Genomic DNA, 13,065 nt, shown 5'->3' with positions numbered 1-13,065 from the left:
GGTTTTATAACATAGTCACTGATAAATAAGCACTTTCCAAACCTCCACCACCTAGGAGAACAAGGGCAGCAGATACATGGGGACATCACTACCTCCCCGTTCCTCCCCAAGCCACTCGCCACCCCACCTGGCCATTCCTTCACTGTCCCAGGGTCAAAATCCTGGAACTCCCACTCTAACAGCACTGTGGGTGTACCTACACCACAATTACCTGCGGTGGTTCAAGAAGGCGGCTCACCACCACCTTCTCAAGGGGCAATTAGGGATGAGCAATAAATGTTGGCCTCGCCAGAAACACCCACATTGAGTGAATATGAAACGGTGATTGGACCTAGAGGAGCTGACACACAGAATGACAAATTACTGAGGTCTTCCCATTTCTGTCCACAATAACCCCAATCAGATGGCCTCCACCCTATAACATATTCTGGAATATTCCACCCTTTCATCATACATTTATCCATATGGCGCGGGGGGTGGAATAAAAGATGATATACAACTTTCTGTAATGGAGGGCAGGCTGGGATGTCGCTACACTGAATGACATCCGACCTCGAGAAAGGGTCTCGCTCCAAAAACCCTTTCCGCCTTTCAGATTGCTACAAGTGTAAAGGACGTTAATGACTGGCAGGAACTTGCTACCAATCATGGTGTCAACCTGCCCGTTCATCATGATTCAAGTTACAATATCTTAATGATGTGGCAGCGAGGGAAAGGAAACACACCCTGCAGTCCGGGTCCAACTCCGCACGGGACGTCCTGCCCCAGGCACCCAAAGGTCTGCGGCTCGAGAATCAGCCAGTTTAATCACACAAAGACGCCCAGCAGGTACTCGCGACCGAGTAGACATCATCCGCAAACTGAGGGACTGCCAAAGCTGCTGAAATCTATCGGAAATTGTCAGCATTTTCTAACTTCTTCAATCTTCCAGAATTTCTAAATATTCTGTTTAACTTGTTTCATAATTCACACATTTCTCCCACTCTTATCCCCCTCACTCACGCCCCAGCTCCTTCTCTGCCCACCCACATCCAGCCTCTCAAAGCTCACCCCTGCTCATAGAATCATAGAATTTACAGTGCAGAAGGAGGCTATTCAGCCCATCGATTCTGCACCGGCCCTTGGACCGAGCACCCTACCCAAGCCCACACCCCCAACCTATCCCAGTAACCCAACCCAACCTTTTTGGACACTAAGAGCAATTTATCGTGGCCAATCCACCTAACCTGCACATCTTTGGACTGTGGGAGGAAACCGGAGCACCCGGAGGAAACCCACACAGATACGGGGAGAACGTGCAGACTCCACACAGACAGTGGGACTCTGGAGCTGTGAAGCAACTGTGCTAACCACTATGCTACCGTGCCCCCCCCCCCCCAAAAATAATCCTCTCTTTCACAAGCTACCTTAACAATTGAATGAGGAACTTCAACATCCACAGGTTAGCGGATGGTTTTCACAACGGTTTGAAAACGTGGCTAATTTTTACCTGCTCTCGACAACCAGCTTCCTAACCCTCATTCAAGGGTCACCAATTGACCAGCACTGTTTTTGCCATTCCCTCCCTCTCTGAGGATTTGTTTTCACAGCACCCAGCAGCATTTTGCCCAAGTGACCATTCTTTGAGTCTTGTTGGTGAGCACATTCTAGCTAATCCACTGTGCTGGGCATCACAATCAATCATTTCCCCACACATCCACACCGAACAGCAGAGACTCCCCAGCACTTCCTCAATCATTACAACTCAGGTCTGCCGTTTGCCCTTTACCCTGACAATGCTTTGTACAACATACGCCACATGATACAGAACTGACCGGCAATAAGTCATCGTCAACATCCTCAGTGGAAACAGAAACCCGAAATAGGAACAAGATAATATTTCACAACTGATCAGGCTATTGTTGAATTAAAGGAATGCAGTCTGCAGTTGTAATGGTACCTTAAACTGGAAGGAAATTTCGACACTGCCCCACGATTTGTTACCTCACTACCTGCAACATTTGTCTGACAGTGGGAGAAAATGTATTCGCTACTTATGAGATAGTTCATTTCTCAAACACCAGAAAAGGAAGAAATTTCATTCTATAGCACTGTTCTCAACCTCAGGCCAGCACAAAGCTCTTTACAGCCAATCAAGAGCTTTTGAAGTGTGGCCATTAGATACAGGGGTGGGGTCAGAGAACTGGAGAATTGCAAATGTTACACCCTTGTTCTCAAAATATGTCAGGATAAATCTTGCCACTGCAGGCCAGTCAACATAACTGGAGGGGAGGGGGGGCTTCTGAAATGATATTCTGTGACACAGATAACAGTCATTGAAAAATGTGGATTAATTGTAGGACAGTCAGCCCGGATTTAAGGGCAATTCGTGTTTAGTTCATTTGACTAAGTTTTTAGTTCGGTAGGTTTATATGGTGTAAAGGGACTTCCAAGAGGCACTGGATAAAGTGCTACATAATAGGATTGTCAGTAAGCTGAAAGACCATGGAATAAAAGGGATAGGAGCATTATGGAATTGGTATGAAATTGGCTGAGTGGCAGGAAGCAAAGGGCAGTGGTTTTCGGACTGGAGGAAGGTACATTGTGGGTTTCCCAGGGGTTTGAATTGGGACCAGTCTAGTCCCACTGCATGAATTGATGGCCACAGACGATGCATTCATGACATGGCCAAACCAATTATCAGCCTGTAAATCCTTCAAACACTCCTGATAACAGGCGGTAAGCACGAGAGAGTTTGCTATTCAGCCAGAACCTGCAGAGGCTAGGGAAAATCACTGCAGTGTCTCGCCTAACATAACGATGGACTAGGAAGTCCATGGTCACCAATACCCCCTTGGGAAATGGGACCTGAAGCAGGAGGATGAGACTTTGGTGTGAAGGGCACAATTTCAAAATGTTGTGTTAGCTCTGTGGAGAGGCTGAATAGACTCGGACGGATTTCATTAGAAAGACGGAGGTTGACGGGTGCCCTGATAGAAGTCTACAAGATTATGAGGGGCATGAATAGAGTGGATGGGCAGGCACTCTTTCCCAGGGTGGAGGGGTCAGTCACCAGGGGGGCGTAGGTCTAAGGTCAGTGGGGCAAAGTTTAGAGGAGGTGTGTGAGGCAGGTTATTTTTACGCAGAGGGTGGTGAGTGCCTGGAACGCGTTGCCAGGGGAGGCTGTGGAAGCAGATACATTAACGGCGTTCAAAAGGCATCTTGACAAACACATGGATAGGATGGGTATGGAGGGATACGGCAATAGGAAGTGCTGAGGGTTTTGGCCAAGGGTGGTATCATGACCGGTACAGGCTTGGAGGTTCAGATAACACAAAACGTGCCTCTATGGTGATCTGTGAGGAGGTTAATGATAAACCTCAAGAGGACATAAGCAGCTGGAATTGGATGCAGAGAAGTGTTAAGTGATACATTTTGGTAGGAAAAGCAATATAAAATAAAAGATACAATTCTAAAGGAGGCGCATGAGTTGGACCTGGGGATATTATTATATATGAATACAAATTGTTAAAGACAGCAAATGCAGATTAGGAGCGCAGTTACAAAGGTATAGGGGAATCCTAGGCTTTATAAATAGAGGCATAGAGTACAAAAAAAGAGGTTTATGGTAAACCTGTATAAAATACGGGTTCAGTCTGAACTAACGTCCAATTCTGGGCACAAAACCATTTAATATGTGAAAGCATTCAAGAGATTGCGGAAAAGATTTCATAGAGTAGTTCCAGGGATGAACGACTTGTGTTCATTGGGAGACATAAATGATTCTTGGGAGTTTGACAGGGTAGACGTTGAGAGGTTGTTTCCTGTTATGGGAGAGTCTAGGACCAGAGGACATAATTTCAGAGTGAGGGGTCACCCATTTAAGACCGGGATGAGGAAGAATTTCTTCTCTCAGAGGGTAGTGAATCTGTGAAATTCTCTACCACACAGAACATAGAGGCCGGGTCATTGAGTATGTTCAAGGCTGAGACAGACAGATTTTTAATCAGTAAGGGAACCAAGGGTTATGGGGGTAAGGCGGGAAAGTGGAGTTGAGGATTATATCAGCCATGATCTCATTCAATGGCGGAGCAGATTCTTGGGCCAAATGGTCTACTTCTGCTCCTGTGTCTTCTGGTCATATTAGAGACGGTGAAGTTGTCTTCCTTAGAGAACAGAAGGTTCAGAGGAGTTTTGATTGTGTTCAAAATCATGAGGGGTCTGGGCAGTGTGGATAATTATATAATTATTCCCAGTGGCTGAAGTGTCAAGACAGAGGACACAGATTTAACGATAAGAGAACCATGGGTGACATGAAGGAACATGCCCCACTTCCAGCACCCCCCCAGCCCTTATCCCCACTACCTCCAGCCCCCACACCCCTCACCTCCAGCCTCCACCCCCCCCACCTCACCTCCAGCCCCCACACCCCTCACCTCCAGCCTCCACCCCACACCCCCAGCCTCCACCCCTACCTCCACCCCCCTCCCTTCCAGGCCCTCCACCCCACCCCACCCCCCTTCCAGACCCTCCACCCCCACTCCCCCCCTTCCAGGCCCTCCACCCTCACCCCCCCCTTCCAGGCCCTCCACCCCCACCCCCCCCCCCTTCCAGGCCCTCCACCGTCACCCCCCCCTTCCAGGCCCTCCACCCCCACCCCCCCCCTTCCAGGCCCTCCACCCTCACCCCCCCTTCCAGGCCCTCCACCCCCACCCCACCCCCCCTTCCAGGCCCTCCACCCCCACCCCACCCCCCCTTCCAGGCCCTCCACCCCCACCCCACCCCCCTCCAGGCCCTCCACCCCCACCTCCCCCTTCCAGGCCCTCCACCCCCACCCCACCCCCCCCCTTCCAGGCCCTCCACCCCCACCCCCCCCCCCTTCCAGCCCTCCACCCCACCCCCCCCCTTCCAGGCCCTCCCCCCCCACCCCCCCCCCCACCCCACCCCCCCACCCCCCCCCTCCACCCCCCCCCCACCCCCCCTCCACCCCCCCCTCCACCCCCCCCCCTCCACCCCCCCCCCACCCCCCACTCCACCCCCCCCACCCCCCCCCCCCCACCCCCCCCCCCCACCCCCCCCTCCACCCCCCCCCCACCCCCCCCCTCCACCCCCCCCACCCCCCCCCACCCTCCACCCCCCCCCCTCCACCCCCCCCCCCACCCCCCCCCCCCACCCCCCCCCCCCCCCCCCTTCCAGGCCCTCCACCCCCACCCCCCCACGGAGTAATTGATTAGTTTCTGGAATGCACAGCCCGAGAGTGTGGTGGAGGCAGAATCAATTGTGGATTTTAAATGAGGAATTGGATAATTATCAGAAGAGAAAAACTTTCAAGGACTTTGGGGCAAGTAGGGGGACCAGCTCAGTTACTCTTGAAGCAAGCCTATCCAGACAGGACAGGCTAAAAGGTCTCCTTTTGTGCTGTGACCATTCGGTGAGAGTCACCTGCCCTTCTTTAAAACTGGCCATGGGATCTTTGAAGACCACCCGAGCGGTCAGACGGAGTTTGATTTCAACATCTCATCTGAAAGGTGGCACCTCCAACAGTGTAGCACTCCCTCGGTGCAGCGAAACGAGGGCAGCTTTTAAAATGGACAAAAGCAGAAAATGACAGGCGGGCTGGTGAGGTCAATGTGCAAAAACCAAACCTCACACAGTGTGAATTGAAAGTGGCCAGTCCCCGAGGACCTCAGGCTGCTTTCCCCTTTTGGGGGGGGGGGGGGGGGGGGAAGAGAGAGCTGACTACTGGTGATTTAACCTGAGGTTCACCACACCTCAGGTGAGGGGCAAGGATGAGACCTGCCGTGCCGGCCTTCATGAATAACCTCAGCCAGTACGAGAATTGATTCCGCGCTGTTGGGTCTCTGTGCACCCATGAACCAGCTGTCCAGTCAACTGAGATGACCAACCTCCAAGCACACAGGATACAGTGCTGAGGAATTGTGTACATGAGAGGCTGCCAGTGGACAGAGGCACTGGTCCAGGTCACACTGAAGGTGATAGATGTGACGTGGCAGCAATTAATGTCCAAATAAATTTTAAAATTACAGAAAGAACATTTTTGATGAAAAGGAAAAAAATATTTACATTTACTGACAAGGACGTGCAATGAAACCTTATCCCACAAGAACAAATAAATTAGCAATAACTTTGCAATTGTTTTTCAACTAATATCTTGCAAAGCGCCCCAAACATTGAGGGAAATGTTTTTCTCACAAAAAGACTAAAGTGTAGCAAGATTGAGCCAGCGCCCGCCCCCCACCCCCGCGCCGATTGGCCAGGCCGCCGATCCGCGGGTCCTGATTGGCCACCTCCGCTGTCAATCAGGGCGGAGTGCTACCGCGCGGATACATGGCTCACCCGTCAGTCCGCCGCCGCGGCCGTGACCCTTCCGCCGCTGCAGCACGAAGAACGGGTTGGCCCGCTCCGTCACCCACAGCGCGTTGGCCAGCAGCACCTCCTCGGGGCTCAGCCACATGGTCCCCGGGGAGAGAGGGGGTGGCAGTGCGCGCAGTGCAAGCCCGGAGCAGCTGCCGGCTGCCCGGCTACCCCCGGCTCCCAGCTCCAGGCCAGCAGGGCGGAGACTGCACACTGCGCATGACACCCGCCCAGGGAGGGCTCCTCACAAACCCTCCCTCCTTCCCTCAGTTAACCACTCACTGACTGACCCTCTCCCCTCCTCATACCCGCGGGAGGGAATTCAAAAATCTTTCTTCAGGAAAAAGAGCTTAGATTGTAAAACATTTTATTTCATTTCTGCCCCTGCAAATTGTTCCGTAGAATTCCTGCAGCGCATAAGGAATCCATTCGGCCCATCGAGTCGGCACCGACCCGCGGAAAGAGCGCCCGACCCAGGCCCGCTCCCCACCCGATCCTCGTAACCCCACCTAAACGGCACTTAAGAGGCAATTTTAGCATAGCCAATCCACCCAACCTGCACATCTGTGGACTGTGGGAGGAAACCGGAGCACCCGGAGGAAACCCACATAGACACGCAGAGAACGTACAACCTCCCCCAAGGCCGGAATCAAACCTGGGTCCCTGGTGCTGTGAGGCAGCGGTGGTTGGGGGAAGAATCATTTGGTATTGATGGAAACTAGCAACACAGGAAAAATAAAAAGAAATTTCCTGCCTCAGAAGACCAATTTCCTCATAGGAATATTTAGGATATAAAATGAGCCTATAAGTTCCTTTTGAACTGGATCTTTCAGGAACTAAATTAGGAAACACGGCAAGCGAAGGCTGGGATAGATTTGGAACGGTCTCCTGCAAATGGTAATTGGTGCTACATCAATTGTTGATTTTAAATCCACGATTGATAGATTTTTGTTATCCACAGATTTAGTATTGAGATCCACACTTCGCTTCTCATGGAGTGGAGGCTGAGAATTCGGAGTCATGACCAGCCTCGGGAAGTTTGCACGTGCCAGGATCGGGTGGAGCCTAGGCAAGCTGACGTTTTGGAGTTCTTTGTGTTCAGGATGGACCCAGTGCGCTTGGGCAAAGCAACCCGGTGCAAAAACAGTGTCATGTGATTTGGGAGCATGCTGCCACAGTCGAGAAGAATCGCAGACAGAGGACAGGGTGAGGATCCGAGGAGAGGCTCCAGTTGAGGAGAAAGAGGAGCAGAGAAAGAGGCTCCAAGCAGAAAACGTGCTGCGGTTGGCAGACGAAGCAAAGAGGTTTCAGACGAAACCCCAACAATTGAAGATAGCAGCAGAATGTTGGTGAATCTGTGCTGTGTGTTGTTGTAGTGAAGGTAACCTCTATCGAGCAGCAGCATCAAGCTTATCGTGCTTGGCGAGGTCGAAGATCTGGAGTTATGCTTATGAGTCGATGCTGATGTGGAGACGCAGGAATGCAGGAGACCCATTTTGTAACCCCACCTAAACGCAGCACGGTAGCACAAGTGGATAGCACTGAGGCTTCACAGTACCAGGGTCCCAGGTTTGATTCCCCGCTGGGTCACTGTCTGTGCGGAGTCTGCACGTTCTCCCCATGTCTGCATGGGTTTCCTCCGGGTGCTCCGGTTTCCTCCCACAGTCCAAAGACGTGCAGGTCAGGTGGATTGGCCATGCTAAATTGTCCTTAAGTGTTCAGAAAGGTTAGATGGGTTATTGGGTTATGGGGATAGGGTGGAAGTGAGGGCTTAAGTGGGTTGATGCAGACTCGATGAGCCGAATGGCCTCCTTCTGCACTGTATGTTCTATGATATATATGATGATGAGACACAATTAAACTCTGGAGGTGGGGGCAGAACAGTGGCACAGTGGTTAGAACTGCTGCCTCATGGCACCAAGGATCCAGGTTTGATCCTAGCCCCAGGTCACGGTCTGTATGGAGTCTGCACATTCTCCCCATGCATGCCTGGTCTCAGCCTCCCCTCCCCCCCCCCCCCCCCCCCCCCCCCCCCCCCCCCAACAACCTAAAAAGATCTGCGGGATAGGTGGATTGGGCACGCTAAATTGCCCCTTAATTGGAAAAAACCTGAATTACATACTTTAAATTTTTTTCTAAAAAACCCTGGAAGGCGGGCTGTCGTTGAGGCTAACCAAGTTGAAGCAACCTTTGGAGACATTTCCAAGGCAAGATCTTCGAAGGTAAAGGGGCTGGTTTAGCACAGTGGGCTAAATAGCTGGCTTGTAATGCAGAACAAGGCAGCAGCGCGGGTTCAATTCCCGTACCGACCTCCCCGGACAGGCGCCGGAATGTGGCGACTAGGGGCTTTTCACAGTAACTTCATTGAAGCCGACTCATGACAATAAGCGATTTATTATTAAAGAATGGAATCCCTCATGAGAGAGGCAGTGTTCGATGAGATTGATTGACTCAAAGTGTTTAGTTATATCTGGGTGGAAATCTGTGCACTCTGTCTTAGCCACCTCTGCCATTTATAGTTCGGAGTTCCCGGTACATCCACAAGCAGGTGGGGCAGCACTAACGGGACTGTCGGTTAAACAAGCCCGACACAAATTCCGCTACCTGGGGATCCAAATAGCCCACGACTGGAAAGGGATCCACAAATAGAACCTCACCAGTCTGACAGAAGAAGTAAAAAAGGACCTGCAAAGATGGAACACACTCCCACTCCCTCGCGGGGAGAGTCCAGACGATCAAAATGAATGTACTGCCCAGGTACCTCTTCCTATTCAGAGCCACCCCGATCTACATCCCCAAGGTCTTTTTCCAAGCAGTAGACAAACTAATCATGGTGTCCGAATTTGGGGGGGGGGGGGGGGGGAGAATGCTAGGATCACAAAGGAGGTCTTACAAAAAACAAAATCAAGGGGAGGGCTAGCCCTCCCAAACCTACAATTCTACAACTGGGCAGCGACGGCCAAGTGTGTAAGGGGATGGATCAAGGAGCCAGAAGCCCGAGTGGGTGCGCGCGGAAGAGGCCTCCTGCATGGGGACCTCGCTCTGGGCCCTCACCACGGCGGCACTCCCATCCCCATCCAAAAAACACTCCAGCAGCCCGGTGGTGATAGCCACCCTCCAGTCCTGGAACCAACTACGGCAGCAATTTGGCCTGACCAAGATGTCGGACAAAGCTCCCATCTGCAACAACCATAGGTTCACACCAGCACTGACTGACGCCACCTTCAAAAGGTGGAGACAGGACGAGGGGACACTGACAGTCAGGAACTTATACACCGACGTCAGGGTTGCGACACTGGACGAACTGACGGAGAAATTCCAGCTGGCCAGGGGGAACGAGCTAAGGTACCTGCAGCTCAGAAACTTCCTACGAAAGGAGACAAGGACTTACCCACAACCGCCACGACTGACATTACTGGAAGAGTTACTGGACGCAAGCATATTAGATAAAGGAAACTGTAGCGACATGTACGACCAACTGGTAGAAAGGGCCGACACTGTATTGGACGCAACAAGAAGGAATTGGGAGGAGGACCTGGGGATCGAGATAGGGTGGGGACTCTGGAGCGAAGCACTCCACCTCCACCTGCGCAAGGCTCAGCCTGACGCAACTAAAAGTGGTACATAGAGCCCACTTAACAAGAACCCGTATGAGTAGGTTCTTCCCGGAGGTCGACGACAGATGTGAACAGTGCCAACCTCGCCCACATGTTCTGGTCCTGCCCCAGACTTGTGGAGTACTGGACAGCCTTCTTCGAGGCTATGTCCAAAATGATGGGGGTGAGGGCGGAGCCATGCCCGATAGTGGCGGTCTTCGGGGTTTCAGACCAGCCAGATCTATTCCTGGGGAGGAGGGCAGACGCCCTTGCCTTTGCCTCCCTGTTCGCCCGCTGTAGAATCCTGTTTGGCTGGCGGTCAGCAGCACCACCCAAAGCTGCAGACTGGCTGTCCGACCTCTCGGAATCTCTCCAAATGGAGAAAATTAAATTCGCCATCTAGGGTCGGACGACGGCTTCCACAGAACATGGGAGCCATTCACCCGATTGTTCCAGGACCTGTTTGTGGCCAACAAACAGGGAGAAGGATAGCCAGGAACCAGGGGAAAGCAGCCAAAGCCTGAGAGGGAGAGATAGACCGGGAGTGGGGGGGGGGGGGGGACAACTCAGTCTAAGAGGAAGGAAAGGCGAACCACGGGGAGGGGAGGAGGGAAGAGACAGGGAAACAATAGAGGAGAGCCAGAGAGGCGGGGGGTGGGGGAGGGGAGGCATGGAAACGTTAGCCAACCTGACATCCACAGGAACAGAGGAAAAGGAGATCACAGGCAGAGGACGGGAGGGCCGGATGAAGTGGCAGCGTGCACGAGAAGACAACGGCGGCAAAATCCGATCAGGAGAAGCGAGGGGCAACACCAGCACCAGACCCACTCAAGGATTGTCCTCCGGAAGTTCCTCGCCGGCATGAACGGATGCCTACTTACATATATATAGATAAATTTTATCCTGTGTACATAACAGCAAAATATACTCTGCAAAAATCCAATAAAAAACATTTTTTAAAAAAATTTCTAGTTCGGAGTGTTTAACCACAGTTTGCCTGTTAATTCGCACATACATCATATTAACCCTGAATGCTTGGGTCACTGCATCCAGAACGTGTACCTGAGCAAGACACCCTCTGTGTTCAAGTAAAGGCAAGCATCCCGCAGAGGGCAGTAGAGCGGAGCTGCTGATTGGCTGTTGTGGGGAATTACCCGATCCTCCGCTGCAGCAGTCACCCGGGCCATCTTCAAATTGATCTGGAGATCCAAGATGGACCGTGCCCGAAGGGACACCATGTACAAACCTCTGGATAAAGGAGGGAGGAATGTACCCAATGTCCCCCTCATCCTGATGGCCACCTTTGTGTGCAGTTGCATCAAGTTGTGCGTGGACCCCGGGTATGCAAACACCAAGTGTCACTACATACTGAGGTTCTACCTGTCCCTGGTGTTACGAAGGATGGACCTGGCCTCATTGCCGCGGAACGCTCCAAGTAGTTGGACCGTGCTGTACCACCTGTCCCTCATGGAAAAACTTTTGAAGATAAAACACCTTTGACCACAAGGCAGTGAAGCAGTGGTCAGCACGTAATGTCCTCAAAGCCCTCAGGGAAAAGGAGATTGTGGAGGACGTTGGATCGTTCCCTGAGCAGACTGTCAGAGTCATCTGGCAGAACGCCTCATCACCAGAACTTACAAACAAGCACCAAGACCTAGCTTGGCTGGTGGTGAGAAGGGCCCTCCCCGTCAGATTCTTCATGTACACCCGAAGGATCAGCACCGTTGCACGCTGCCCTCTGAGTGGCTGTGGGGGAAATGGGACGGTCACCCACCTCCTTGTGGAATGTGCCTTTGCAAAGCAGGTCTGGAGAGAGATGCGGTGGGATTTGTCAAGGTTCATCCTGAGCAGCTCTGTGACACAGAACTCTGTGCTCTACGGACTGTTTCCAGGGGGACACACCGAGACAAACATCAACTGCTGCTGGAAGGTCATCAGTTATGTGTAATGTCATCCCATTTGAATGGAAGAAAGTCAAGGGAATGTGTAACTTTGATGGAAATGTACAGTCAAGACAATTCAAAATGTTCTGTAATGTTTATTATAGATTTTATGAATAAAGTATATTTTTTGAAAAAAAAAGTTGCGGGGAAAATTTGCATCAGTGCATTGCGATCACCGTATCTTGAAGGTGGTTTGTGGAGGAGCTGTTGTCAAGTGACAGTTAAACCCCAAATACTTCTTCAGTGTTTCCCTCCCTACCTGCGCCTCAAACCAAAAAAAAACAGTCACTGTAAGGATCCCAGCCGAGTAAAGATAAAGAGGGAGACTCGAGGGCAGGTAGAAGTAGAAAGAAGTTGAACCATGACGTCACAGCCTGCAGGTAAGTGATTGGCTGGTGACTGGTAAGTAGTTTTTCTTTTCCCTGAGGGGTTATCGTGCGGGGCGCAGTGGTTGCTGAGTGAAGGGGAGTAAATTTTTAAAAACTTACTGTTGGGAGTTTCCAGCTGAATCCGGTCGGAGTGAGAACAGAGTGACTGATGGGTAAGTAGTAAAGATTTAAATTGTTTGCGCAGGCCCATAACAGCTGATTGATGTTCTTGTGCGGGGCACAGTGGTTGCTGGTTAAGTGTTTTATTTTTACCTGTATTTAAGGTGGGCAGTTCCTAAACCCTAGACACTACACTTGTAGTGTTCCCCACCCTTCCACCTCCTTTAACCTAAGGGGTAGAGTGAATAACAGGTAAGCTCTTTCTTTTTCTTTTTTTATGTAGAGGGGATGGCAGGGAAGGCAGTGCAATGTTCCTGCTGCAGTATGTTTGAGGTGAGGGTCGCCGTCAGTGTCCCTGCTGATTTCACCTGTGGGAAGGGCACCCATCTCCAGCTCCTCAGAAACCGCCTTTCTGGATGCAGCTGGATGAACTTCGGATCATTCGGGAGGCTGAGGTGGTCATAGATAGTAGCTTCAGGGATGTAGTTACTCCGAAGAATCAAGACAGATGGGTGATGGTGAGAGGGGCTGGGAGGAAGCAGTCAGTGCAGGGATCCTCTGTGGTCCCCTCAGTAACAATTATACCGTTTTGGATATTTTTGAGGGGGATGACCTACCAGGGGTAAGCCACGGTGAACGGATCTCCAGCACTGAGTCCGTCCCTGTGGCTCAGAAGGGAAGAAG

General features: G+C 51.6%; 1 protein-coding gene across 2 annotated transcripts in view; it reads right to left on the bottom strand.

Annotated features, from left to right (window-relative positions):
* The window catches only part of LOC119965431 (TBC1 domain family member 9B-like), a 66,991-nt gene extending 60,427 nt beyond the window's left edge, over positions 1–6,564 (bottom strand). The window contains exon 1 of one of the 2 annotated variants that reach the window (XM_038796208.1): positions 6,337–6,564. In XM_038796208.1, coding sequence (XP_038652136.1) covers positions 6,337–6,454 — 118 coding nt within the window. In that variant the 5' untranslated portion in view covers positions 6,455–6,564. The remainder of the gene's footprint in view (positions 1–6,336) is intronic. The other variant, XM_038796209.1, reaches the window with a different exon arrangement.
* Positions 6,565–13,065: the final 6,501 nt, after the last annotated feature.

Source organism: Scyliorhinus canicula, chromosome 4, assembly GCF_902713615.1.
Source record: "Scyliorhinus canicula chromosome 4, sScyCan1.1, whole genome shotgun sequence".
NCBI classification, from domain to species: Eukaryota; Metazoa; Chordata; class Chondrichthyes; order Carcharhiniformes; family Scyliorhinidae; genus Scyliorhinus; species Scyliorhinus canicula.
This window is presented reverse-complemented; position numbering and strand designations above follow the sequence as displayed.